The sequence below is a fragment of the Rhinolophus sinicus genome, linkage group LG15, assembly GCF_036562045.2.
Source record: "Rhinolophus sinicus isolate RSC01 linkage group LG15, ASM3656204v1, whole genome shotgun sequence".
Lineage (NCBI taxonomy): Eukaryota > Metazoa > Chordata > Mammalia > Chiroptera > Rhinolophidae > Rhinolophus > Rhinolophus sinicus.
In genome coordinates, this window is record NC_133764.1 from 1,038,067 (window position 1) to 1,063,618 (window position 25,552).

Consider the following 25,552-nt stretch of genomic DNA (forward strand, 5'->3'; position numbering starts at 1 on the left):
AAAATGAAAGCAGAGCTGGGCAGGAAGCCAGCCTGGCCTAGACTCCCCCGGGCTTCAGACCCACATGGTTTCTGACTGCTTCAGGCCTGGGCTTCCCCAGCCAGAAACCTCTTCTCAGCCAAGACTTGGACCTACCAGGCAGAGCCAGAGGTAGGCAGGAGCCGCAGGACCCGGCCATCACCCTGGATGGCCATTCATCCACCCGTCCATCAGATAAACATGTATTGAGTCCTTTTGTCCCTGCCCCATGCTAAGGGTACAGACCTCAGTCCAGCAGGGGTCCCTGTCCCCAGGAGCTCTGCCCAGGATGGGGGATGGGGTGAGGGGGGCCTGCAGGGGAAGGTGGGAGTGCTCAGGGGCACGGTGGGGGGGGGGCAGTCAGAAAAGGCTTCTCTGTGGAGAGGGGTCAATGCAGTTATGAGCAATAGCAAAGTCCAGCCTCTGGACCTTCTAACAGGAGAGGGACCTAATCAATATGTGTTTATGTGTGCGTCAGTACTGTGCGGGCGTTTTCCCGTCAGTCGCAGCGCCCGTCTGAGGTGTGGCGATCATCCCCTTTACACAGGTGCGGAGACTGTAGCTCAGAGAAGTTAAGGTGCGCCCTTCTGGATGGTGCCCCTGCAGCAGGGCAGGCGGCCCGGCCCAGGCTCTGGGGAGCTCTGTTGGATGGGCAGGTTGGGGAGCTTTCAAGGGGCAGTGTTATCCCTTGGCAGGGAGCTGAGTGAGGAGGGGTCTCCCCTGGGGTCTTCTCTCGCTCCCGCTCCTTTAGTCCTGCCACAGCAGCAAAGTGCAGGTAATGCAGGCCAGCCTCTCAGAGGGCATAGGATTTAGGTTATAAACTCCTAGGGGCCAGAGTCTATAACTATGAGGTTTCTCAACAAGAATTCCGGCCCTGACGGGACCTTAGGGATCACGCACTGCATCACTCCCACTTGAAAGAGCACAAACAGGCCTAAGAGAGTAATTCCCTACTCAAGGTTCTGTGGTGGGAGCGCTGAGGCTGCACAGCACGCGGCCCACTCCAGGCCCGGCATGCTTGCCCCGCGTGGCACTGCCTCAGCGTCACAAGCAGAGTCCCCAGTGGCAAACTTTTGGTCACCGGGGTGTCCTCACGACCCCACTCGGTACTCTCTCAGAGCGGCCGTCACCCTCACGTGCAGACCGCAGTGAGACGAGAAGGCTTCTGCTGCTGCACCGATTCAGAAGTGTGACCTGATGTCACAGTGGATGGGACTGTCACCAGCCAGGTATAGTTGACTGACCTCTCCTTTCTGGCCCCAACAGATTGCCAGGCTGCGGAGCGAGCTGGACATTGTTCGAGGAAACACAAAAGTCATGTCTGAGATGTTAACGGAAATGGTCCCAGGGCAGGAGGACTCGTCTGACCTGGAATTGCTGCAGGTGAGGGGGCCTCCTGTTGTGGGGGCTCGGGGCCTGGGGTGGCAGTGAGGGGGCGACCCAGTCCACGCAGGCCTGCTCAGCTTCACACTTCCTGGGGGTGCTCAGAGGCCAGTTAATTTGTTTCCTGGTTATAAAATACCAACTGCAGAACAGATGCCCTTGGAAAGAAAATAGACATACAGAGAAGACAATAATAATTTTCTTTAATGCCAGCATCCACAAGTCACCACCACTGATGTGTGGATATGTTTTCTTTCAAACGTTTTTCTGTGTTTATGTCAAATGTAGTTGAGATGATATTATGTGTACGTTTTGTGTATCTCTGCTCCCTCAACATTACGTCATAAACACTTGCAAGGGGACCTTCAGTCTTTCCTGCTCATGGCAGCCCTTCTAGTCACACGGTACCCCCAGACCTTCCTGACACCGAGATGGAGCTGAACCTCCATTTCTCTTCCCGAGCACCGAGGACTCCCAGGCTGAGGGGCTTGTGGGATAGTCCCCAGGGCTCGGTTGCTAACTGGCCTTTCCACCTCTGGACACCCTGCAGCTCTGGGATTGTGGCAGAAAGAGGTCCAGGAGCAGGGCTGGCCTGAGGGGACGCCTTTAGACTAAAGCCAGTGACTCGGCCTCAGGCCTGTTTCCCAGGCCAGCAGGTCCAGACCTAGACAGCAGGTCTTCGCTGTGGCAGCAGCATTGCCCTTAGAAGCAGTGACCTTCTGAAGGGGGTGGTGGTGGAGAAGGGGTGCGGTAAACTGCAAGTGGCTGGATGCTTGAGTAAACAGGTCAGCAGCCGGACCAGCCTGGCCAGCCGGCCTGAGTGCTTCGCGAAGTGCCTGCTGCTGCCGTTCTTGTCTGGCGATCAGAGTCGTCCGTCGTGGCCCCCTCAGTGCCACACCTCCCACCCTTCTGTTGGCACACACTTGCAGCCTGTGAAGGCTTGGCTCTGATGGCCCTGTCCTTCAGTAACACACACAGCTGGAGTGCCTGACCCTCGTCCCAAGCTGTTTCCTGTGCCCTCTTCGTCCTCCCAAGCCAGCAGCTTCGGGGGGAGGCTAGGTGAAGGCCTGTTCCGGGCCGAACACAGAGCAAAGGCCTAGAAGCACAGGGATGCATAGGCTGAGACCCCTGCCCTGGGGGAGCTCACAGCTAGTGCAGGAGACAGGAGAACAGCTCATCTCCACTAAATCACCACATCGGGCTGCTCTTGGAGCTAGCACGAGTCCTCTCTGCTTGCCCAAGCAAGGACCCCTAAGTGTTCCCTTCCTAGTCCCCGACCTCACTCTGGCAACTGCAGCAGACCAGGCTTGCCTCAGCTGAGCAGGTCCAGTTGTCCACAGGCCACATTCCGTGGGACCCCGCATCCCGTTAATGCATCACTGGCCTCCATTTTCAGCCTGCAGTCGGGGCTTCTTCCAGGCAGTACCCAAGGCACTGGAATCTGAGATCCGTCCAGAAACAGTCCAGAAACTGAGAGGGCCTCTTGAGGCAGCTCAGTGCTGTGTCAGCATCAGAATTCCTGCTGACAAGGGGTTTGCAGTGGACAGAGCCCAGCTCCTGGCAGCAGGGGGTAGGCTGAACAAAGCCAGCGTGCTTCCAGACAGCCAGAGCAGACCCAGACAGCAGGAATACTCTGTGTGTGTGTGTCTGTCTGTGTGTGTGTGTTTTTTTAAAACAAGCCCATCAGCCAAGACAAACAGAACATAATCTCCTGGCGTCAGCTCACAGTTTTCAAAAATAGGTTGCTTCCCATGACGTTTTCCTTCCCTCTGTTTTGTTCCAACTCTGAGCCTACCAGCCCTCACTGCTATCTTATAAATCAAACAGAGAAAGAACGGCTCTGGGTATCAGTGGGCGGCTGTCCTTTCAGCACGGAAGATTCGGGAGTCAGGCAGCTCTGTGTGAACAGACATGGCTCCCTGGCTGCCGGCCTCGCTCCTCAGTTCCTCTTGACATTTTCCTCCCCTGCTTCCCCCGGCAGTCAGAAGCCCGCCAGGCAGGGTCTCCCAGGGGTCAGGGCCACCCCGAATGGCGAGCCTCCCACGTGGGAAAATGGCACAGTCTGCTTGGAAAGTGACGGGATCAGAATGTGCCCCGAGGACCCTCAGTGCAGCTGGACAGCTGCCAGATTGCTCTGGGTAGAAGCTGTCCAGAGCTCACAGTGCTGGCCGGGGCCGTGGAAATAAACACATTTGTCATCAACCCAAATGTTCGTGCCAACAGAAGCTGCTCCCGACTCGAACGTAAATTGCTGGGTAGGAGGTGGAGGAAATGGGAAGAGAGGAAATTGGAGGTGTCAGCCCCAGGATGCACTGGTGCGGGCAACCGTAATTAGGGGTGGCTTATGTCCCGAGCGCTTCCTGCCCATCGCAAAGCACTTTCAGGTGCAGCCTCCCACAGGCCTGCAGCGCCGCGCAGAAGCTCGGTGGGGAGAGCTGTTTGCCGGAGGACTCGTGGGTGCGTGACTTGTGGTTGAGGGAGGCTGAGGCTACTCCACTCAACTGTGCTGTCAGCTTAGCTGCAGCCCCTGGGGAAGGTAAAGCAGGACCCCCAGGGGGAACACAGCACCTCCTCCAGTGTGTGGAGCCCTTAGCTCTGGACTGGGTGAGACCTAGGCAACTAGTCCAACTCCACGCCTGCGCTCAGATGCCCTCAGCAGCAGCTTGCCTGGTGCCTGCCTCGTTTTTTGTAACGTCCTCAACAATAGACTGTTCAGGTCAGCCTGTGGAAGCACTTCCGTTTCCACTCGCATGTCTTGGTTAGGCTGGTGGAAGCCGCACAGCTGGGCCGAGGACTCGCTGGGTTTACGTCCCGTCCCAACTGCTGATGAGCTGGGTGACACCGAGCAAGTGCCTGTCCTCACGTGCGGGAGTTCTCACTGGCGCCTGGGAAGGACTGGACAGCATCCGTTTCCAGGGCTAGCTAGCACAGTGCTGGGCACAAACACGCCATCCACAGGTGGGAGCCTTTGTGGTTGTTACTGGCATAGCCTCGCACACGACAAGCTAGTCTGTCCCCATAACTGCTGCCCTTGGCTGTCTTCTCCAGCAAAGAACAAAACAAATTCCTCTTTCATGTGGGAGGTCCTGAAATATTTGAAGACTGCCCATGGCCCAATCTCTGTGTGGCCGTTGGCAGCCCACCTTGTAGAAGACGAGGCAGTTCTCAGCAAGAGGCAGACGTCATAAAATCGAGAGCTTCCGTCAACTGAAAACCGCCCGTCTCTTTCTCATGTGGCTGTTGAGCCATATCTTCCCAGCCTGTGCATTGGGTCTGGGCCTAAAACGAGGTTCTGCATCTCTGTCCGCTCAAGTCCTTGCCCTTGGCTGCAGCCTGTGTCTCTTTCATGATCCTGATGCTGTCATCCGGTATCCTCTGTCTCCCAAATGAGCTTCTTGACCTTTGTCTTCAATTAATAAGAACTTTTAATTAATTCAATGATGCTAAAATTTAATTAATTCAATGATGGGCATTCCTACTTGGCTATTCATCAGATAATAAAAGAAGCCTTCCTCCATGTCTTTTCTTGAAGAGGCAGATGGTATATCCCCCTCTTCCTTCTTGCTTCTTCCATCTCATGTCAACAAAAGACTGAATGTTCAGGACCATTTTCTCTAGAGAAATCTAGTTTATTCTACGTGTTTAGCTTCATCATTCCTCCTTTCTCTTCAACAAAGAATGTGTTCTCCCTCCCCTCTCCTTTGCAGCTGTAGCGTGCAGATCTTCAGGACGTTATTCGTGCTCTTTAGAAGTTGGAGTCGGTTCAGAGGATACCCATACGATGATTAAAAGGTTGTTTGTGAGGTGGGGATGAGAGTGTCCCTTGAAGAAAAGATAAAGGCACTGGGATTAATTAGAAGAGAGAGGATATTTTAATAAGATGTTCTGATAGGCAGAGGGCTTTTGCACAAAGAACAGAAACCAGATGTTCTCCCCCTGTTGAGAACCAATAGAGAAGGAGGCCAAAGCTGAAATTTTCAGCATTTAGGAAATTCCTGTCGCAGCTGCTGGTCAGTGGGCCGGCTGTGGGCGCTTGGTATCTCAGGACGAGAGAGGAGTCGATCTCTGAGTGGTCTGAGGTGGAGGGAGGCAGAGGAAGGCCTCCCGGCTGCGCCTGCGGTGGTCTGGCTGGGGGTGACCCTGTGGAGGCCACGTGGCCGGCTGGCATCTGCGGTGGCAGAATCTTAACATTCTGGCCCTTCTCTCTCCTTCAATCTCTTTGTCTTTTTTCTTCCTCTTTAATTTTTTTTTTTTTTTAAGACAGTAACTTAAAGGTAAGAGCACGGAGATGGTAACTTTGTCTCTGCAGAGAGCCCTGGAGATAGATCCCTGACTGAGAAGCCCCAGGTCAGACCCCTGAGTGCCTCTCTGGCTTGGAGCGCCAGGCAGGCTCTGCCTGTGGGGCTGGGGCGGTCGCAGCCAGCACTGCAGTGGGAGGCGGGGGGGGCGAGGCTGCAAATGCACGGGCCGGCCGGCAGAAGCAACGTGGTGCTACCATCCGTGAGATCATGTGCCCATGGGTCCCATTCTGCCTCCAACCGGAGGTCATAATGTTAAAGCTAGCAGAGGCTCAGAAATCATCTAGTATTTTCCAAACATTTCTATAAAGTTTGGAACTCTTTTCTCTGCAAGTAGAGTTCTACAGAGCACTGTGATGTTCACAGGCTGCCACAGGAGTGCCCCAGACCCAATGCTGTGGAGGCACCTCCGTGGCCTCTGCAGAGCTTCACCGTTTTTCCAGCCCCCTTGTTTTACCCGGAGCGTGCTGGCAGCCTGGATCGAGTCATGGCTGCTGCCGCCTGCCACTTAGTCCCCAGCACCCAGAAGGGACCGGGCTCTGTCGGGGAGGCGGGATCCAGTCCTGCGCTCCCGTCTGCGGGTTCTGCTGCGAGGGGCATTCAGAGACAAGTTTTTGAGACACTCCCTGCAATCTTCTGAGGAATCTGGCTTGGTTCTCCTTTAACTGCAGTGGACCATCCTTGAGGCCTGTTCTTTGTCCTGGGGCTTCCACGGTTAGGGTGGGGTCAGGGCTGGAGTTATTGGAGGCTCAGCTAGAGGAGTTCCCAAGACCTGGGGTGACAGCGCTGAGCTGTGTCTAGAGTGCTGCTGAAGTCCTGAGCAGGGAGGGTGGTGGGGTCCCCAGAAAACCTTCTGGGTGGGTACGGAGATGGAAAGCTGGGTAGGCGTGTGGGAAAGCCGGGACTGTAAAATGTTAATGGTAGAATTGAGGCGTTGGGTGCATGGTGTTCACTCTCAAATTCTTTCCGCTCTGCTCTATGTTTGAAAGATTTTATGATTAAGTGTTGGGGTGGGGAAACATCCTGGAGCATTGAAGGAAGAGTAGGAATTTGCTTGATGGAAAAGGAGGAGAGGAACAGTGCAGGCAGAGCGCCGACTTCTCAGGGCAAGCTTCTGCAGGGGTGGCCTTGGACCTGTTCCCCAGGACACACTGCCACATTCCCCTGGCTGGCAGGTCCCGCATCTTGGAATTGGCCTGCAGTGTGGATGGGAAGTCACTGACCTCTTCCCTTTCTACTCCCCAACCCAGGAACCCAGGGAGCAAGCCCCAGACGCAGCCACACTTCCCTGACCTGGGACTGTCTGCTGGGGCCGCCTCAGCTGAAGGGAGTAGGCCCGTCGCTGGGACTTGAGATCCTTTTGCTCATTGGGGTTTGTTTTCAGGCACCTCGAGTGCTGGTCTTGTGTATACTGGGCACATGCCCAGGGCAGTGAAGTGAGTGGTGGCCCAGGAAGAGCTCATGGCAGACCGCAGACCAGCAGGGGCTGTGTCTCTTTCCTCTGTCTCATCCAGGTCGGGTATGGAGAGGCGGGTTGTGATTATCCAGTGATTTCCTAGAAGCCCCTATTTTCAGAAATAATCCTGTCTTCTCCAAAACCTAGAATGTTAGTCTTAAGAGAACCAAGAGTGGGAATCTGTTTATAGAAGAAGCCAGAAGGTCCAGATGCTGGCTGGTCTTGCTGTCCCAGGAGAGACTGACAGCAGCATTCTGGCTGGGCAGGGGGCTAGCAACAGGGTAGAACAAGGCAAAGGGCAGTGTTTCCATAACCAGATAGACAGGGCCCAGCCAGCCAGAGAATCTCCAAATGAAGCTTTTTGCTCAGGGGGGACACCCGCTCTTGTACCCCGCTGCCTAAATCAATGGAACTTCTGTCTTGAAAACTACAGCTGTGCTGGTGTGATACTGGGCTGAGCCACTTTCCTCAGCTGTCTCCGCTCTTGGGGAAGGAGATCGCATGAGTGTCCAGGCCTGTGTCTGGCTGGCCGTGATCTCCTTACTCTGTCACTACCTTGCTCTTACCTGCCTAGGTAGGAGGATCCAACCTAGGACACCCATCGCCCTTCAGGAGCGAAGGAGGGCTGTGTGTGCGTGTGCGTGCGTAAGGGAACGCGGTTGCATCCCTTGGCCTACATGTGGATGGAAGGAATGCAACTTGCCTTTATTCTCTCAGAAGCACTGAAGGAGGGGCTCCTATGTGTCAGTGACCAGCACTAGCTAAATAGGGACAAGACATGCCATCTCTGCCCCCCAGAAGCTTTGGTCTGGGGTGCGAGGCAGATAAGAATGCCCCTGTGTGGTGACACCATGCCGCAAGGCGCCCTGGGCCCTGGGGGGCAGGAGGGGCACAGGGAGGCCCCGATTTCCTGCTTTGTGCTTGATCAGCTGGGTGATCAGACTCAGCAGATGATTCCTGGGCCATTTCCCTGTGTGTGGCATCGCCAGGGGATACATGATGGCAGCTCCCTCACGGAGTCTAGGATTGGTAGGAGGGGAAACCTGGCCAAGCCAGCCCGATGATGAGACAAGATCCAGAACTGAGCAGAGGTCACGTATGTCTGCAATGAGTAGTTCTACCAGCACATTTTCAAAAAGAGGTAGCTTTGAGGCTGAGCCGTGAGAAGGAAGAACTCTGCCTCACCCCTGGTCCCCTTCTCTCAGCTGCCTCCAGTGTCCAGGTAGGTGGGGGCAGCATCTCACCTCTGCCGGACCCACTGGGATGTGGAGCTCTTCCCACAGGCAGTTCCTGTAGTCCGGAATGCTGTGGGGCCCGCCCGGCGGGGCTGCCAGCTCTCGCCTTTGTAGGTCCTCAGCCTGGCCTACAGGGTGGCGAGGAGCCCTGGCAGGTGTTGGAGGGAGCCCCGCAGCAGGTTTGAATGAGAGCATGAGTCAGGCTGCTGTCGGGCAGGGAAGGCCCACGGAAACCAGGCGTATAGCCTGTCTGCAGAGGCCATTGCTTTCAAGGGTGAGAGGGCTCCAATGGTGACTGGGGGTTCATGAGAGCCATGTGGGGGCTTTAGGAGCTTCTGAGACCTCCGCAGGTTGACCGACATGCACCTAATGCCGTTGTAAAACACTCTCATGCTGTTGCCGGGAGTATAAATGAACTGAGCTCATCCTTTGGAATGGGCTTTTACCATTACCAGTCAGTTTACCAAAGACCATAAACACCCTTTCACCCAGAAATTCCACTTCTAGGAATTCATCCTATGGAGGCTGGCAGATACGTAAACGTGTACGCATAACAATACTCCCTGTACGTTATTTGGGTTGGCCCGAGGAAGGGAGAGCACAAGCTAAATGGCCATCAATAGAAGAATGATGCGGTACATTATAATACACACGCGAGGGCATGAGATCATCTGTACAAAGGGATGGGCAGAGTCTGGAATATTCTGTTGAAGAAAACAAGCAAGCTGCAGTGAATCACCCCTTGCATTTGAAAACAGCTTGTGCATACATGTGCTTAGATACACACCACAGTGCACGTGTACGGACGTTTGCCTGTCTGCTGGGAAAGGACGGGTTTGCTCGGGGCAGGAGCGCGCAGGGAGGGAGGCCCCTACTCTGCAGCCTGCCCAGGCCTGGCTTTGTGGACAAGCATGTACCCTCTGTGCCTTGTGCGAGCTGGCCCGCCTTGTCCCGACCGAAAGCGCAGGCAGCCGGCTAGCCCGCGGCGCGTGTCCCCTAGGAGCTGAACAGGACCTGCCGGGCCATGCAGCAGCGCATCGTGGCGCTCATCTCCCGCGTGTCCAACGAGGAGGTCACTGAGGAGCTGCTGCACGTGAACGACGACCTCAACAACGTCTTCCTCAGATACGAGAGGTGGGAGCCAGGGGCCTCTTTCCCACCGGTGCCACAAGAGCGATTTCCTTCATAAACAAAGGGGGGGGGGGAGAGATTAGAGCTGGAAAATACTCATCAGAGCTGCTAATTTGTTCCCAGAAGCCAGGGAAAATGCTTCTTGTTCTCCTGGGAAGCCAGCAGCAGGACGGTGACTGCAGAATTAGGCTCTGCCCTTTGTGAGCCTCAGGCTGCTCTGCCTTCCCGCCCCCCCCCCCCAGGCAGGGGGAGGACGGGGGCACCTGCTCCTTTGAAGATCCTTTGAATTTGAAAAGGATTAAAGGGGGAAAATCTCTACTACAGAAAAAAGACTTCCTCTTTCCAATCTTTAAAGAAAGAGACTTTTTCCCTCCCTTTGCAAATGTCAGAGTGTCTGGAGGCTCAGAAGCAGGCAGGCTGTAAGTGCTGGAATGTGTCTGCGTACAGAGCACACACACATTCACTTCAGTTCTTTCTGCAGCCAAATCATTTTTGGGTTTGAGGTAACAAACTTGCAAATTCTATTCCCTTTCCAAAGCCTTCCCTGGGGGGAAGTGCAGAGTCTCATTCAGAAGCAGTTTTCCACCGGAGGTGTTCCCACTGCATCACTGTCCCACCCCATCGGCCCTCGGGGGCGCCTCGGGCTTTCCTGAATTACCCACCGTCAGCACCAGAAAGCACCTTGACCAGGCCTAACTCGAGGTCTAATCCCCGCGTCCCCTGGAGACTTGGGGCCCTGACCCCACGCTGGCTCCAGCACCATGTACTATCTGTGTGACAGATACTTACTTGCATTTGGGGGCTTAGAGGATGATTTTGCTGTGGTTGTCACAGTGCTGGGCTTTGTCTCACCTTGACTGTGGCAGCAGGGACAAGTGGCTCAGTGTCCACCGGACAGATGAAGAAACGTGCAGTAAGAACGTGGGGCCACCCAGGGATGTGCCAGTTGGAGAACAGGAGCAGATCTGACGCCCCTCGACTCCCAGCCTGAGACCTCTTGGTTTTGCTATGCGGTTCCAATGTCTCCACTTTAAAGGGGCTTGACTTTTAACCTGTTAGACCTACTTCAGCCCCTTCCAGAATATGATGACAGAAACTAATGTGGGCATTTTCACCTGAGTCTGCCAGTCCCAGTGTTACCCCACATTCAGAGGCAAAGCCTGGGTCTAGCCGTGGGGTGCCATTTGGCTAGAGTGCCTTTGACAAGACTATCCCTTGAAGAGGGTATCAGAAAGGCACTCCAGGGTTAGATACTTTTCAGATATATTAATACTGCTGTTCTCCATGATTGAAAATCCACACAAGTCTTTCTTAAAACCACGGTCAACACACATGTCCCAACCAGATTGTCCCATGTGGGGATCCCTGCTCACCAGGCACTGACCCAGCAAGTGGCGACCAGTGTGGAGCAGCAAACCTCAGTGAGCCCTGGTTTCTCCAGGCTCCAGCTGGAGACATGCTCTAGGCTACCAATGTGCCAGAGCGTTTGGGAGCTTTTCAATGCACCGGCAGCCCCCACACACGCCTCACAGTTGCTCTCGTGCTCCCTACCTGGCATGAGAATGTCTTAGGTAAGGGAGAGAAGAGGGCTTCTGCAGTTGCTTCAAGCCAAGTCCCATCCTCGGCCAGACAGCAGCCAACAGGCTGGGGGAGGAGACTGGCTGGCTGCCCATCTCTGGTTGGCCTAACCCTTTTTACAGCTGTGGGGGATCCTTTTCACTAGGCCAGGGGCCCGTGCCTGTCTTTCTCCTCTAGGGGCCGGCCCTGTGGGTGCCCTACGGCCCTTACTCCAGCAAATTGAGCTGCAAAATTTCAGTGACATCAGATAATTACTCCCCAGCACAGCTCTCTGAAGTCGGAGGGGGCTGCACTTTTTGCCTGGCTTTGCCCCCAGGTAAAGTGGGTGGCTCAGCCTGTCCCTCCAGAGACAAGAGGAGCACTTGGGTCCAGGGTGTAGGGATGGCTGGGGGTGCTTATAACGGCCTCCCGGATATGCCAGCCAGCACCCTCCCTCGGTGCCCGTGGGTGCCTCTGGGTGAGCCCAAGAGCCTGATCCTCCTTGGGGGAGCCCCAGGCAGAGGAAGGCGTAGTGCAGTCATGTGTGAGTCCGCTCCCCACACCCCCAGTATGGGTCTGGTTGGTCTCCTTTCCCAGAGCCTCAGTGTCTGCTGGCCTCCCAGGGCCCTCGGTGCCCAGGAGCTCTTCACAGGACCAGTGAGCATCACGGTGCCCCATCACCCCTCTTTCCTTACTCTGCTTTCCCTTCCTCTGTTAGGTTCGAACGATACAGGTCGGGCCGATCGGTTCAAAATGGCAGTAACGGTGTAAGTATTCCTGCAGGGTTGTCTCGTCTCCGGAGGCTAGGAGAACTGCCTCAGTTTGATTTTCCTGACTGGGATATTAAATATTTGGGTAAATACAGCAGGCTGTGGTTGATGGGGTACTGAGGAAGGGCTAGCAGGCACATCCTTGGCAGGAGGGTGGCGGGGAAGGCCTGTCGTGTGCTGGGGACTGATTCAGCCCTGCCTCCTTTAAGTGTGTGTGGGGGAGCCAGTGGGCAGGTGCTCACTGCAGCCAGGGCCCACGGTGGACCCCTGATATTGGAGTGAGGGAAACTGCCTTGCTCTGTGTTGGTGCAGTGTTGAAACCCTGCATGGTGCCTGCTGGCTTTGACCTTGGAGACCAGAGCACGGGCTCTGGGGCTCACTGCCATCTCATGCTCTGACAGGTACTGAATGAAGTGAGTGAAGACAACTTAATAGACCTGGGGCCAGGGTCTCCAGCCGTGGTGAGCCCAATGGTGGGGAACACAGCACCCCCATCTTCCCTCTCCTCCCAGCTTGCCGGCTTGGGTGAGTGTCTCATGGGGGGTGCAAAGCCTCCCTCACAGGCCACTTCCCGGTTGTGTGTCTGGGCTGACAGTCCCGTTTGCTCTCTGTGTTGGAATGCCTGAAGAGACCCTTTTGGGGAATCCATGGGAAAGTATATTCCTGAGTCCTGGCCAGTTGTACCACCTTCAGTTCATAACTTCTTTCCCTAAAATTAAAAGTTTAAACCTGTGTTGGAAAGCAGGGGCTGGGGGAGTTCCAAAGAACTGGAACTTGTTTGCTTTTTAAAGAAAGGTGGCTGCTGTGTTTTATCTACAATATTCCTTATGGTTGAAGCAATTTCCTTCTCACTATCAACTAGGCCAAGGATGGCAAATAAGTTTCAGTCATTGGCTGCTTGGAACACAGGTCTAAGAAGGATGCTGAAGCCACATCAGGGCTTGGATGATGAGTCTGTGATTGATTGGTGATGTCTGCCATGGACTTGGAAATAGGAGGTGGTGGCACTGACACATTTGCTCTCCTTGAACTAACATCAGCCTAAAGTGTTTCACAGTCTGAAACCTAAAACAAGAAACTTAACACTTTTCCACAGTTCATTTAGTTTGTTTGTTTATTTAAGGAGGGTGCAGCTCACAGTGGCCCATGCGGGAATGAACAGTTCATTGAGTTTAAAAGTGTATATATGACTCTGGATGCTGCAAATACACTAGATGATACCAATTTATGACCAAAAAAATTATAGTATTGAAATAATGAATAAGCATGGCCCCCTCAAAATTCTTTCTTCTACCCTGCTTTTCTGTTTTCTTATTTCATAGTATTTATACCTTCATTTCATTTCAGTTGAATTGAGCTTTTACTTAGTGACCTGTCAGTTGCTGTAATTCTGGCTCTCAGTATCTCATATATCTGTAGCCATGATTTCTCTGACAGAACAGATTTCTCTGCCTTCAATCCATCCAGCATTTGGCCACCAGATTTAATACCCCAAATTCAAACTGAATTATGCTGCCTCCCTTCTTAAAAGGGTCTAGTTTTTCCCATCAACTCCTTTACCTAGCATTCGAGGCTTTTCCCCAGCCGTCTCCCACCTGCCTGTCCAGCCTCATCCTCCATTCATTGCTCCATGAGCGTTGCTTGCTTCACACACCCTGGGCTGCAGGCCCTGTGCCTCTGTACCTACCTGCCCTTCACCCTTCTCCCCACAGCATAGTCGCACTCGGTTTTAAAGACCCACTCTTGTGTCAGTTTCGAGTCTTTCCTGTATCTCAAGCTGCGCACTGCTGTGGGCGTCTGTCTCCCTCCTACTCTGTTCACTCCTTGAGGGGAAGGACCACGTCAGATTCAATTTGGTCCTCTCAGGATCTGGCTCTGAACGTGGTGGGTACCTGAGAAATATTTGTCACATAACTAAATGGCCCAGGTCCGTAGACATTGTGCCAAAGTCATGTGGAGTCCCTACTACTAACGGCAGGCGTTACCGGACGTCTGCAGGGACACCGGCCCTAGGCCCGGCTTTCTCACTGCAGGAATCTCCCTTTCATTCGTAATGACTCTCTCCCCACGTGAGCAACTTGGGGGTCAGTGGCTGTTCTCTTCCCCATCTCCCCCCCCCCGTGGCTGCTCCTGCACGTGGCGACCTAGGAGTGCCAAGGAAAGTCCTGTGTCCCCCTACCTCCCCCCACCCATAGAACTTGAACCTGCTCAACTGGCACCCTAACTTGGGACCCTCCATGAAGTCCGCGATCCACATTTTGTTCTCATGCTCCCCTCATCTGTTTTGTTGCCGCAGACTTGGGGACAGAGAGCGTCAGCGGCACCCTCAGTTCACTCCAGCAGTGTAATCCCCATGACGGCTTTGATATGTTTGCCCAGACGAGAGGGAACTCCTTGGCCGAGCAACGCAAGACGTATGTGGGGACCATTTCAGTGGCTCTCAGAAGGTGTTGGGGGAGGATGGATCCAGGCCTGGTCACGGGCCAACACAAAGAGGCCTTTTATTTACCAGCGCCAGGACTGCCAAGAACTTTGAAATATGGCTGTGAGGACTTGGCAGTAGGCACAGATATTAAATGACAGTCCCTCCCCACCTTGGGGTCGATTGTAGCTGGATTTCTCCTGTCAGTCAGAGAGAGTGCTTTGTTGTTGTCTTTGCTCCTCACGCTGCTGCTGCTGCTGAAACCTGGTCTGGAGGAGGAGCTGCGAGCAAGAAGGTGCAGCCAGGCAGGGCCTGACCTGCTTCCGCGGTTCTCCTGCCCAGGGGTATGGGCAGGGCCTCCCTGACAGCAGTCTGGTCAGGATGGGCCATTCCAGAAGAGAGTCCACTGCCTGTCAGGGAGGCACTGGAGCAGGCTTTGAGCTTTCTGTTCAGCCTACGGGCAGGCGAGGAACACTTTCCCCACCTTTCCTGGGGGCCTAGCACCTTATGCATTTAGCTTTCTGAGTCCCTCGCTCAGAATCAACAGGCTGGCCAGAAGCCCAAGGACCCATGCGCCCTTCACCAGCAAAAGTTGCTTTTAAAACGGATACAACAAAAGAGGTCAGGAGCAAAGGAAGGTGACCCTCAGCTCATAAGCAGCAGCAGACCCCAATCCCATAGCCTCCTTGTTAAATGCCACTGAGGCCGCTGCTTTCAGAATAAGAAGTGCCTTTATGTCACCCCTCCCGCTGAGTAGTCTCTGGGCGTCCTGTCGGGAGCTGTAGAGATGCCCTCGTATTGTTGCTCAGCACTCACCACTGCTGAGGTGCACAGTGCCCCAACCTAAGAGGAGAGGGGGAGCTGAGCCAGTGCTGGAGCCCAGGCAGGCCTCCTAGCTTCCGTAACAGCCAGCGCGAAAGATGAGCTGGTAGCTTCTGCCCAAATGCCAAGGCTGTGGGAAACGTTTCTCCGAGCACATGTGAAGAAGGTGCCATGGAGGGAACGTGATTAGCGGTCACCGCCCCTCCCCCGTGACCACTGATTCTGCTTGTGCTTTGTCTCCAGGGTAACCTACGAGGATCCCCAGGCAGTCGGAGGACTTGCTTCTGCACTAGACAGTCGGAAACAGAGCTCCGAAGTGGTAGGTCTTTAACCCCGTTTTTGTGCCGGGGGTCCTCTGGAGGGAAAGTCAGGCAGTTTGGTAACGCTGGCTGGGTAATTAGGCAGAAGCTGGCTTGCACTGGAGAGCAGGATGGGAGCACTGTATTAACTCACTGAGTCCTCACCCCACCTCATGAGGGACACCCCAGGTCACCTGAGAGGAAATGGGCCCAGAAAGGTGGCAATGTGTGTGAGGCACAAGTGAGCAGGCAGCAAGCAGGGTCCACTCCTCGGAGGTCCAGCTCCAGAGTCCCTGCTTTTCCTACGTGGTGACCTGGGAGTGCCAAGGAAAGTCCTGTGTCCCCCTGCCGTGAGTGGGTGGCCCTGAGCTCTCAGAGCACGGGTCTCCTACAGCCAGAGAGGGTCTCTCCTCAAATGGTCAGTGCCCTGGGGGTGGGCCTGCCCTGACAAAATAATGACACTTACAGGAGGGGCAAAGCTGACCTGAGCCACCTCTCTGCTGGTTGTCGGTAGCTGGCCTAGAGAAACAGTGCCCACCCTATTCGATGGTCAGGATTTGTTTGGGCAGCTGGGGCTGTGGGGGTGGGCTCGAGGGTGTTCTGGGAGCTCTGTGTCTGGAAGGAGCAGAGCTAAAGCAGAGGTACTTTGAGGTGAGGGGTGGTGCTGTCAGAGCCCCCAAATGCAGCCCTGGTTTCTGTAAGATTTCAGATCATGGCAGGAGAAAGGATTTGTCTTAATGCTTCTCACAAGATTGTTCCCCTTTTTGCCTAACTAAGAAATGTGTGTGGCTGTGTGTGAATGAATGTTTGTTTGCAGGGGTGGGGAAATGGAGGGCTGTTGGGACAATAGCCCAGAACAGCTGGAACTCCTTTCAGGTCCCCCAGATGGGCTAGAAAGAGGCGGGGCTCCCCTGTTCACTGGATGGGAGGGTTGGCTTCCCAAATGCCAGTTCTTGGTCTCCGGTAGCCCCAGCCCCAATGGGCCCAGGCAGGCAGCAGTGCTGCAGCCTGGTTTCCATGGGAAACCCCCCTTGAGGGAAGGGACGCCTCTCCTTCCCTCAGCTGACTTGGTCGGAGCACTCTACGCCCCTCTCCACTGGCCACCAGGGGGCACAGAAGAGCCAACCCAGCTGCTTTGGTTTCTTAGCACCCTGCTTTCCATGGAAGAACGCCACCTGAACCCCTGAGACCCAGACTCCCAAAATCTATGCAGTGAGCATGGTTCTGTTGCTCCCACTACTTAACCTAGGGAGGACATTAGGGAGCCGGGTGAGGGCCACCCGCACTCTGCCAGATGAGGACAACCCCTCCTCTTGGCCTACCCTGTCCTGGCCTCCAGCCCCACACCTCAGCCAGGCTCACCTGGGTGGTTTCCCACTCTGCCTCCAGGGCCTGCCCTGGCCATGCCAAGGTGTGTCCTACAACACCTCTGCCATTATCCGTGCCCACACCTGGGTCCGAGCATGGAGGTAGCCTGCTTCCCACCCTTCACCCTTTGGGTGTGTGGCTTGGCCAGTCTCCCTGTTTTCAAAGGTCTTGATGACTCCAGCATGTTTTCCTCATGGTGGTAGGCATATTGCGTTTCATGTTTATTGCGTGATGGGGCAATGTGGGAAAGCAGGGTTGTGTTAGCCGTGTGTGTGTGTGTGTGTGTGTGTGTGTGTGTGTGTGTGTGTTGGTGTCTGTACACACACACTGACTCACGTGCATCTTTAGACCAGTACTTCAGGTTACGGTGTTACATATCTTAAACCATGCTGGCCTGGAAATGTAAACTGGGTCAAGGGGGAAAGTAAGAATACAATAAGGTGTGTGGGGGGGACCTGTACAGCCATTCCTCCGCAGTGCAACCAAATCTGTGGTCTTAACTTTAAATACTTTTATCATTTAAAAAAAGGTGATATACCCAAATTCAATGTTCAAATTAAGAGTTTGGAAAAAGAACACACAGGTAACTGAGGAGGAAAAAAGAAGAAAAAGCAGAAATAAGTTAGAAAAAAGGAGAAATGATTTTGTAAAAGCAAGTTCTTTGATAAATCGATGCTTTGCCAACCCCGAGAGCCCTAATTGGGAGAAGCAGCCTTGGGTGACCTCCGTGACCTCACGGAGAGTTTCCAAGTGTATGGGAATGGTTGGCGCGAGTACACAGCACGGTGCTGGGACTCTTGGTTGCTAAACTTTTCTTTGCCAGGTAGGTAAGGGGGACGTGCCAGGCAGGGGGGCAGACATTGGGTCACATCTCCTTACATGACAAACGACCAGCTCTGAACAGGGGCTTCTCTGTTTCCATGATGTATATACGATTGCTACTTTACCATGGGTCTTGCTGTGACTTTTCTTTCTGGGACTTTTCTGTCCTCCATGCAGAAGAGAGGTAAAGGTGGGGACTCTGGCCTGGAGCCCATAGACAGCTGGCTCATAACCCAAGGAATGGTGAGAGGTCACCAGCTGAGCCGAGCCCTTGTCCACCCCAGCGCTTCCCTGTGTCACCTGCTGAGCCCTTGTGAGTCAGACAGTACGAGGCCGTTCTCCTTCTGACCGGGCGCCAAATTTTCCCCTCCTGTCTCTGTACAGTCTCCTTCAGCCACAGACGTCCAGCCCAGGAACACCGCCTCTGGTTGTGTGCTGCAGTCCATGGCCCTGGGCCTCCAGGGTCGGGGGCATTTTCAGGAGTGAGGGGAGGGCCTCTTCCCTCCTTTCACTGGTCTCTGGAGCTCTCAACAGTATTCGCTTTTCCAGGATGAGCACACGTTACTGTGGCTTTTGCTTGGGAGGGGATGTTTCTAAGAGAACAGACTCCAAGCATCTGACCGGTCAGAGAAGCCCCCGCCAGCCTGTGACTTTGGCAGTCCCGGGCTGATGGGTGTTTACAATTTAGTTATTTGTGCTCACTATGTCCCCCAGAAGGATCTAAAACCTCCTAAACTCACAAACACAATAGGAACAGGATAAAAAGAATGAAATTAAAGCCAGGGGAGTTTAATATCCTAAATGCAGTTATTAATAGTTCTCAGGAAGTAGAGCCTTCCTGACACAGACACCTGTGAGTGTCTCTGCTGCCTCATCTGATCAGGTGGCCCTGAGAGGCACAGAGAGGGGGTGACCTTGCTCCAGGCTGCTTGCCCTGGTGTGCTGGTTTCACCTGTGATGAAGCCATAGCCCTCACCGCACACCTCTGACATAGAACCCAGAGGTGGGCTGGTGTGGCAGGAGGCACAGAGAAGGAGAAGTGAGAAAAGCAGTGGAAATGTAGGCCTCTGCCCTATAGCTGGGGTGGGGAGACACAGGGCACACACCAGGGAAGAAGCATAACTGATCCCTTGGGGCCGTGCCAGGCTGTGTCCAGGGGATGAGGTGTTCAAGCAAGGCCAGCATGTCCGAGGCTGCGGGGAGCATGGGGTCTCCTGCCTGAGCAAGGTGTGACCAGTATACAAAGCTGTGGGCCATGCAGGCCCATCAGAGCCATGGGGACATGGGGTCTCTGCCTGCCCCCCAGCTTGGAGCTGGTAACCTTTGCACAGCCGTGCCCATCTCCCTCCACCTGTCAGAGCAGCAGGCACTCCGTCCTGCTCTGTTTCTGCACCAGACCCCATGGCCATTCTTGGAGACATGGGCTGCCAGGGTTCCTCCTTTGCTTGTTCAGTGACACCCTGGGGCTCTGGCCCACATGTGTGGTGACTCCTAGAGACCATGTGCACTCCGCTGTCCAAATTGGGACAGTCCAGCCATGTGTCCTTGTGCCTATTAATCCTGCAAGACAGGATACTGCCCACAAAACCGACCCTGTGTGTGGCCTTGGCAGCTGGTGTGGGGGCTGCCTCTGCTCACACAGGCCACCCCCGCTGACCTGTCCCCTCCGAGGGCTCCAGTTTCCGACTTCCCAGAAATAAGCCCAACTAACAGCTAACCTGGTGTCTCACCTGCCTGACTGCTGTGTTTTTTCTTTTAAACGACGTGCATTAATTGCTTTGCCTTATTTCCTGTAGTTTAGAACCCTGAGCCTTTCCAGACCTCCCAGGTACAAATTCTTTACTTGGAAACTTTTTGTACTATGGAGTGAGACCAAAGGCCTCTTAGACCTTCACAACTTCTCTGGAAATAGCATTCCCGAGCTACAGAAATTGCTCCTGTCACCTTGGAAATCGCATTGGACAGTTAGGTTTCCTTGGAGGTGGGCGCTGTGGGCGGCAGAGCCTGGCTCTCCTGGGACTTTAGGTGAATGGCTCTCCAGCACCGGAGTCAACACTGCCAGGCTCGTGACCAGTCGAAGAAAACACTGATAAGCACCATGAGCCGGCCTGCCTGAGGCTGCGGGGGGTGGGGTGGGGGGTGCCCTTCCCCACCCTCCAGCTCGTGGGCCTTTTTCCGGCTGCTGATCAGAGAGGAGTATCCCCCACATTGAGGGTGCAGCCAGGAAAATATCCGGAGATGAACGAATATAAGTCCCACGAACAGAACTAGGTTAGTGAAAAGTCTGCTGCTGCCAAAGCCCAGGTTTAGGGTGGGGGGCTCCCTGCTCAGACCTGGAGGACCCCCAGACACAGCCCGAGGCCACAGAGACCACTGGCAGTGGCTGCACCTCTCTGCTCCCTACGCAGAGCTGCCCTGCCTGCAGCCACGTGAGGACAAGCTGCTAGCAGACAGCTCCCCCACCGCTCTTGTCAGTTCTGCTACTGGCACCTGACATGTCCGTTTCTCTTTGGACTCTGAACATAGGCAGGGCTCATCTCACCATTGCCTCTGCCAAGCCAGCCCGTCTGGCCTGTCCTCAGAGGGGGTTACTCTAGGCCCTGGTTTTTATTGGAGGGTGCTCCGGGACTAGCTTCTTTTATTTTTCTCTCTTCCTGCATCTCTTTCTCCCTTTCTGTGTCCCTCCTCCAACTCACACTCTTCTTCAGACCCCTTAGACCCAACTTCAGCTGGGATCGTTGTCCAAGAAGATGCTAAAACCGCAGCAGGTCAGAGCCCACAGTCTCAGGGATAAGCTGGGCCGCCCTCGTTTGAGGGATGGGAATGATGAGGCCTCCCAGCGTCCTGGTGCTGTGCCCGAGGCCACGGGGCAGTGACGAAGCCCAGCGCCCTCTTTCTAGTTACGGCCTCCCCTTCCGTCAGCCTGGCTGGGAGGCCTTCCTCTTCCTCCCTCACCGTGTCTCCAGCCCCTATTTATAGATCAGCGGACATGTTTAGTCTGTGTCTGGTAGCGATCTAACCCTCCTGCCTCATCATTAGAAGGGACTTTACCCTGTTGTGATACTGAAGGCCCTGGCTTACCAGGGCAGGAGGGTTATATCGCTAAGGAGCGTGTGGGACCACAGCAAGGCAACCCCTGCCCTCCCTTAGAGAAGCATTATTGTTAGCCCAGCCCCAGCTCCTCAGTGACTCATGCCCTGAGGCCAAGTGCCTGTAAGGATTCAATTCTAATAATTTCTGACATCCAAAAACAGACACACCAACCTAGAAATTAAGGGATTTGGAATCGTGCGTGGTGAATGCTAAATACAACCTAGCCATCACCCTATTTCACAGATGAGGAAACCGAGAACCAGAATTGCCCAAGCCCCTGCCCCTGACTCTCCACCGAAGCTCTGAGGCTTCTTAGGACAGCAGGGGCCTAGGAGCTCCTGGGTGCAGGAGCAGTTGCAGAGAGGAGCGACTCACCCCCGGTCCCACACCGTGAGCGCAGGGACCAGCTGAGCCCAGCCTGAGCCTCGCCTGCAGGATGCCTTCCCATAAGCACACTAATGCTCACTTGGAGAAGGCTGGGAGAGGGAAGAAAAGGGTTCCCATGATCCACTTTGGGGGGATTTTTTTCTTTTTCTTTCTTTTTTTTTTTTTTTTTTTTTGAGGTGGTGAGGAGTTTCTCAAATGTCAATGTTTATTTTCTGAGCACGCTGGCTCTCAAGATTAATCCTCAAAGAAGAAAACTAGAGCATGATCCACAGCCTCAAGGGATTTATTTTTGAACAGTAACAAAAAAATTATGAGCAAAATCTGAAGGTTTAAGGTCCATGACCCCTCCGTGGCTTTTTTCAAGCTTTTTGCGACATGTTGGAAAGCTCTGTCCATGGAGTCTTCATTACTCCTAGGTGGACTAAAGCTGGGTAGATTAAAAAAAAAGCCCAGCACGCACTCCAACAGCTGCTGTTGGGCATGTTTTCTCTTTGGAGATGCGGCTGACTTTCTAAGCCTTAGTTCTGGGAACTTGGCGATGTACACATCCTCCCAGAGGCCAGGCATTCTGACTTATAAGCATCAAGATAATGAAACTGGCATCTCCTGCCATGAGAATGTGTCAGGCAGAAGCCCTGCCAGCAAGCATAAAGTTAGCAGATCGCACCCTGTGCCCTACTGCTTGCTTCTCGATGGGGAAGGTAGGTGCTGTGTCTAGTGCTGTTAGCACGTCCATTGGGCACGTGTGCCCTCCAGAGTGTGAATCATGTCTTCTTTGTCCCTCAGTCATTTCCAGATGATTTGAACTCTGTGACATTTTTTCATTTCAATATTCTTAAGTCCCTAGTAAGTAAGTCAAAGAAATAAAATGAAAACAGAATCTTCCGAATCTGATCCAGATTAACTCGAGCCTTTATGGAAATGTGTGTGGACTGCCCACGCTGCGTCTGTAGTTTGGCACAAGCACATGAAGTTACCAGAGTGAGGGGTCTTCGGCCGCGCTGAGTGAGTGTGTGCAGGACTCTGGCCGAATCAGATCTCTGTTCAGTGTGTGTGGGGAGGGCTTCGAAGGCCCCAGCCCACTGCCTGCTGTAAACCCCATCTTCGGCAGCTTTCTACCTCTAGGAGTGCCTTGTCACGCAGGGCAGGGCTGCTGATACGAAATCTCTGTTCTCCTTTGTTAAGGTCATGTGATTTTTTAGATTTGGCAAACACTGAAACAATCCTCTTACTGCTTATTTTAACTTTATTCTTACCCTAGATTGTGACGTTGTGGTGAAGCTAGCTATAGACTCAGTGCTGGGGATTTTTTAGAAATCGTGCGCCAGGCCAGGTGGGGGGGCAGGTCACCTGGATTGATGTGCATCAAATCACTCCTCTAGGCTGGGAGCCAGCATTTCGTTAACGGGGCTTCTAGAGGGTTAAAGGTTACCTTTACTTCTCATCATGTCTTACTGCAACATAAATATTTCTAGCCAAATGCATTTTTCAGAACACTGTCCCCAAGGCCCTTGGCACAGGTGACCAACCACTGCGTGGACACTGTCCAAGGACCCGTGAGGTGTGTCTTTGTTTGCTTAGGGGCTCAGTGCCCCACCCCCGCCCGCTGCTCCCCAGATCGCAGTTGAACTTCTTTTCTCTGGCTGCTGAGGCACAGACAGCCATTGCAAGCGGAGAAGAAAGGGCTAAAGGGAGCTGCTGCATTCAGACGCGCTTAGTGAGTTTCTCCTAAAGAGACACAAAGACAACTAAAGCCTGGCAGTCCCTTTTGTCATCAAAGCCTTTGTTTTTACTGAGTTTCTGTTGGTGGTGAGATGTGCCTGTCTTCTGTTGGCCAGGCCACACCCAGCGCACCCCACACCCACACCCCCACGCCCCTTAGAGATGCATTGAAATACTTTCAGTGAGTAAGCAGACCCCGTGCAGACTCCCAGGCCTGCCTGACCACCTGCACCCATGCTCCGGGCAGACTGCCACTTGGCCTTCCCAGTGGCACAAGGGACCCACTGGTGGCCCCTGGAGTCACCCCCAGGGCTGGGCTCAGCAGTAGGTAGGCATTCGTGCTCCAGCTGTCATCAGCGATGCATTCAGAAGCAAGCACCCTGCTTTGCAGCGGGGGCTGAGAAACCCATGATGTGAGGGCTGACACCATAGTCAAAAAGTTCTCCATTTCAAGAATGCGTACTGCCGCCCGCCCGCCTGCCCGTCCGCCCCCCGGTCGGTCCTGCTGCTTAGATTCGCCACCTCATTGCTTTCCTCACCTGCCATTCCATGTGGCTGCCTCGTTGCCCGTGCCTGCTGTGCTCATGTGTTTTTTTTGCTCTGTGTACATATTGGTTTTGTTTGGGGTTGCTTTTGACGATTTCCTTTGTTCGGTGTTCTGTCTTCCCTCACCTGGCTGTGGGGCTGCCTGGCCCGCTGCTTGCCGCCTCCATAGATCCCCGTTGTGCGGCCCTCTGTCATGGACGACATTGAGCTGTGGCTCAGGACCGACCTGGTGAGACTCGACTTTTCTCTTTCGTGTGTGGGGTGTAGCAAGGCAGAGGCGCTTCTGAGGACAGGCCTCAGGGACACCTGAGGGGGCCGCTCCCCCAGGGGGTGGTGAAGGAGGGAGGCCGGGCCAGAGTGGCTCCTGCCGCCACCAGGCCCTCACAGCTGGCCTTCCCCTCCAACACCTGTGGCCTGAGGAGGCCAGTTGGGGTGGCGCCCCGAGCTGGCCCCATCCTTCATCTAGCTCTAGCCGGCTCCAAAATACACTTACTTTTTCCCCGTTACTTTTCACTTTCAGCAGGTGTGTTTGTGCTTGGGTTCTTTTTTTTGCTTTTTGTGGAGTTTTTTGATTTTTGGTTTTCATTTCTTTTAATTGTGACGTATACACAAAGATAAATTGAGAGGGGTTTTTTTGTGGAGTGTTTTGTTCGTTTTTTGGTTTTTTCTTTCTTTTAAGTGTGACATATACACAGAGATAAATCAAGTGGGGTTTTTTTGTTTTTTGTTTTTTAATTCACTGCTATCTCCCTCTTCAGTAGCTTCCAGTATCTTGGACCTAAAAGAAGCCCTGCCCCAGAGACCATTGTCTTTGTCCCCAGAGAGAGGGCAGGAAGATGTGGGCATCACGCGTCTGCAAACGGCAGCAGGCCGCTTCCGTGCCGGCCCCTTTCTCTGCTGCTTTCAAAGCACCTTCACTCCCAGGAGCCTGTGTGGGAGGTGGGGTGGAGGTTGTGGGCTGAAGACTGATGAAGAAATGCACTCTGGGAGGGAAAGTGGCCTGCCCACGGTCATGGGCTGGGTGGGTCCCCCGGACCTAGAGATGCCCCATCTCTTGCTCCTAGCTGCCTCCCCTTGAGGAAGCCCTGTCCCCAGAGCCTAGCTGGCTGTAGGCTGCTAACGTGGCCCCCTCCCACACGAGGCAAGCAGACCTCAGATCGGGCCTCCCACTGCTCCCGACCACCTCTCTGGAAGGCCAGGCTTTCCAGAGACACTCATTGCCACCCACGTGCCATGCCACAGGAGGAAGAAAATGCCTCATTATATATTTCCCAAGGGAATGCCTGGAAAAGAAACAGCTCCTCTCCCAGAAGCAAAGCAGGAAGGGCCACGGCGGCCCTCGCCTCACGAAGGGGACCCCAAGGTCCAGAAAGGGGGAGGGACGTGTCTGGCAAGGCTGCACAGCAGGCTAGTGGCAGGGCCAAGAAGAAAGCCAGGTCTCCTGGCCCAGCCCAGGGCCTTATCCCCTGGCCACCCAGCTCTCTGCCCCATCACTGTCTGTGCAGTGAGTTCCCCGATGACTACCATGCCCTCCAAACAAAAGCAAGTCTGATCCGCTCATGAAGCTCACAGAGCCCCACGGCTCCTCAGCACCCACAGCAGCTGATGGAATCTGGGCCATAGGAGGAGGCTGGCGCAGCTCCCAGGAGGCTGCGGGGTGGGCTCCCAGCTAAGCCGGCAGTGCTCCACTGCCAAGCCCTGCCTGGTGTCGAGCCCTGTGCACTGGGCTTCACGGCTGTGGCCCTCCCAGGCCCCGTGTGGCTCCTGGCCGTTGACATGGGCAGTGACTTCCCAGGACCCGGTGGCTGGCTGCAAGGGACTGCTGAGGAGAGGAACGCCTGAAAGGGCCCTGGCACGCCCCAGGCCCAGCCTCCTCATGGCCCCCTCTGGAGGAGACCAGTGGCAGAGGCCTGCCACAGCCCTGCCCTGCAGCTCAGCCCAGAGAGCCAGCCTGCACCTTCTGCGGCATTTTTCTTTTGGGCCCTTCTGGAGGATCAAAACCTAGAACCAACTTGAATGGTTTCTGTTTTTGCTTTTTAAAAACAAACTTTCTGTTTCTCTAATAAGGCAAACAGTGCCTTACTGTTACAGAACTCTGGGCACGGGAAATACGAAGTTGGAAGTTTTGCTTGGGCTCCCGTGGGCAGTGCGCCCTGGGGTGGCTGCTGGTGGGGAGAGTTGGCGGGGCTGGCTGGGGGCCTAATGGTGTTCTCTGCTCCTCCC

At 54.3% G+C, this 25,552-nt stretch overlaps 1 protein-coding gene across 8 annotated transcripts in view; it reads left to right on the plus strand.

Moving 5' to 3' along the window:
• Positions 1–25,552, plus strand: part of TOM1L2 (target of myb1 like 2 membrane trafficking protein) — a 109,922-nt gene that overhangs the window by 79,311 nt on the left and 5,059 nt on the right. For 3 of the 8 annotated variants that reach the window (XM_019753739.2, XM_074320044.1, XM_019753740.2), the window contains exons 7-14: positions 1,285–1,401; positions 9,391–9,524; positions 11,797–11,845; positions 12,250–12,373; positions 14,145–14,262; positions 15,336–15,411; positions 17,759–17,824; positions 23,499–23,558. In XM_019753739.2, coding sequence (XP_019609298.1) covers positions 1,285–1,401; positions 9,391–9,524; positions 11,797–11,845; positions 12,250–12,373; positions 14,145–14,262; positions 15,336–15,411; positions 17,759–17,824; positions 23,499–23,558 — 744 coding nt within the window. Of the gene's footprint in view, positions 1–1,284; positions 1,402–9,390; positions 9,525–11,796; positions 11,846–12,249; positions 12,374–14,144; positions 14,263–15,335; positions 15,412–17,758; positions 17,895–23,498; positions 23,559–25,552 lie in introns of all 8 variants that reach the window. The other 5 variants (XM_019753741.2, XM_074320045.1, XM_074320046.1 and 2 more) reach the window with 3 other exon arrangements.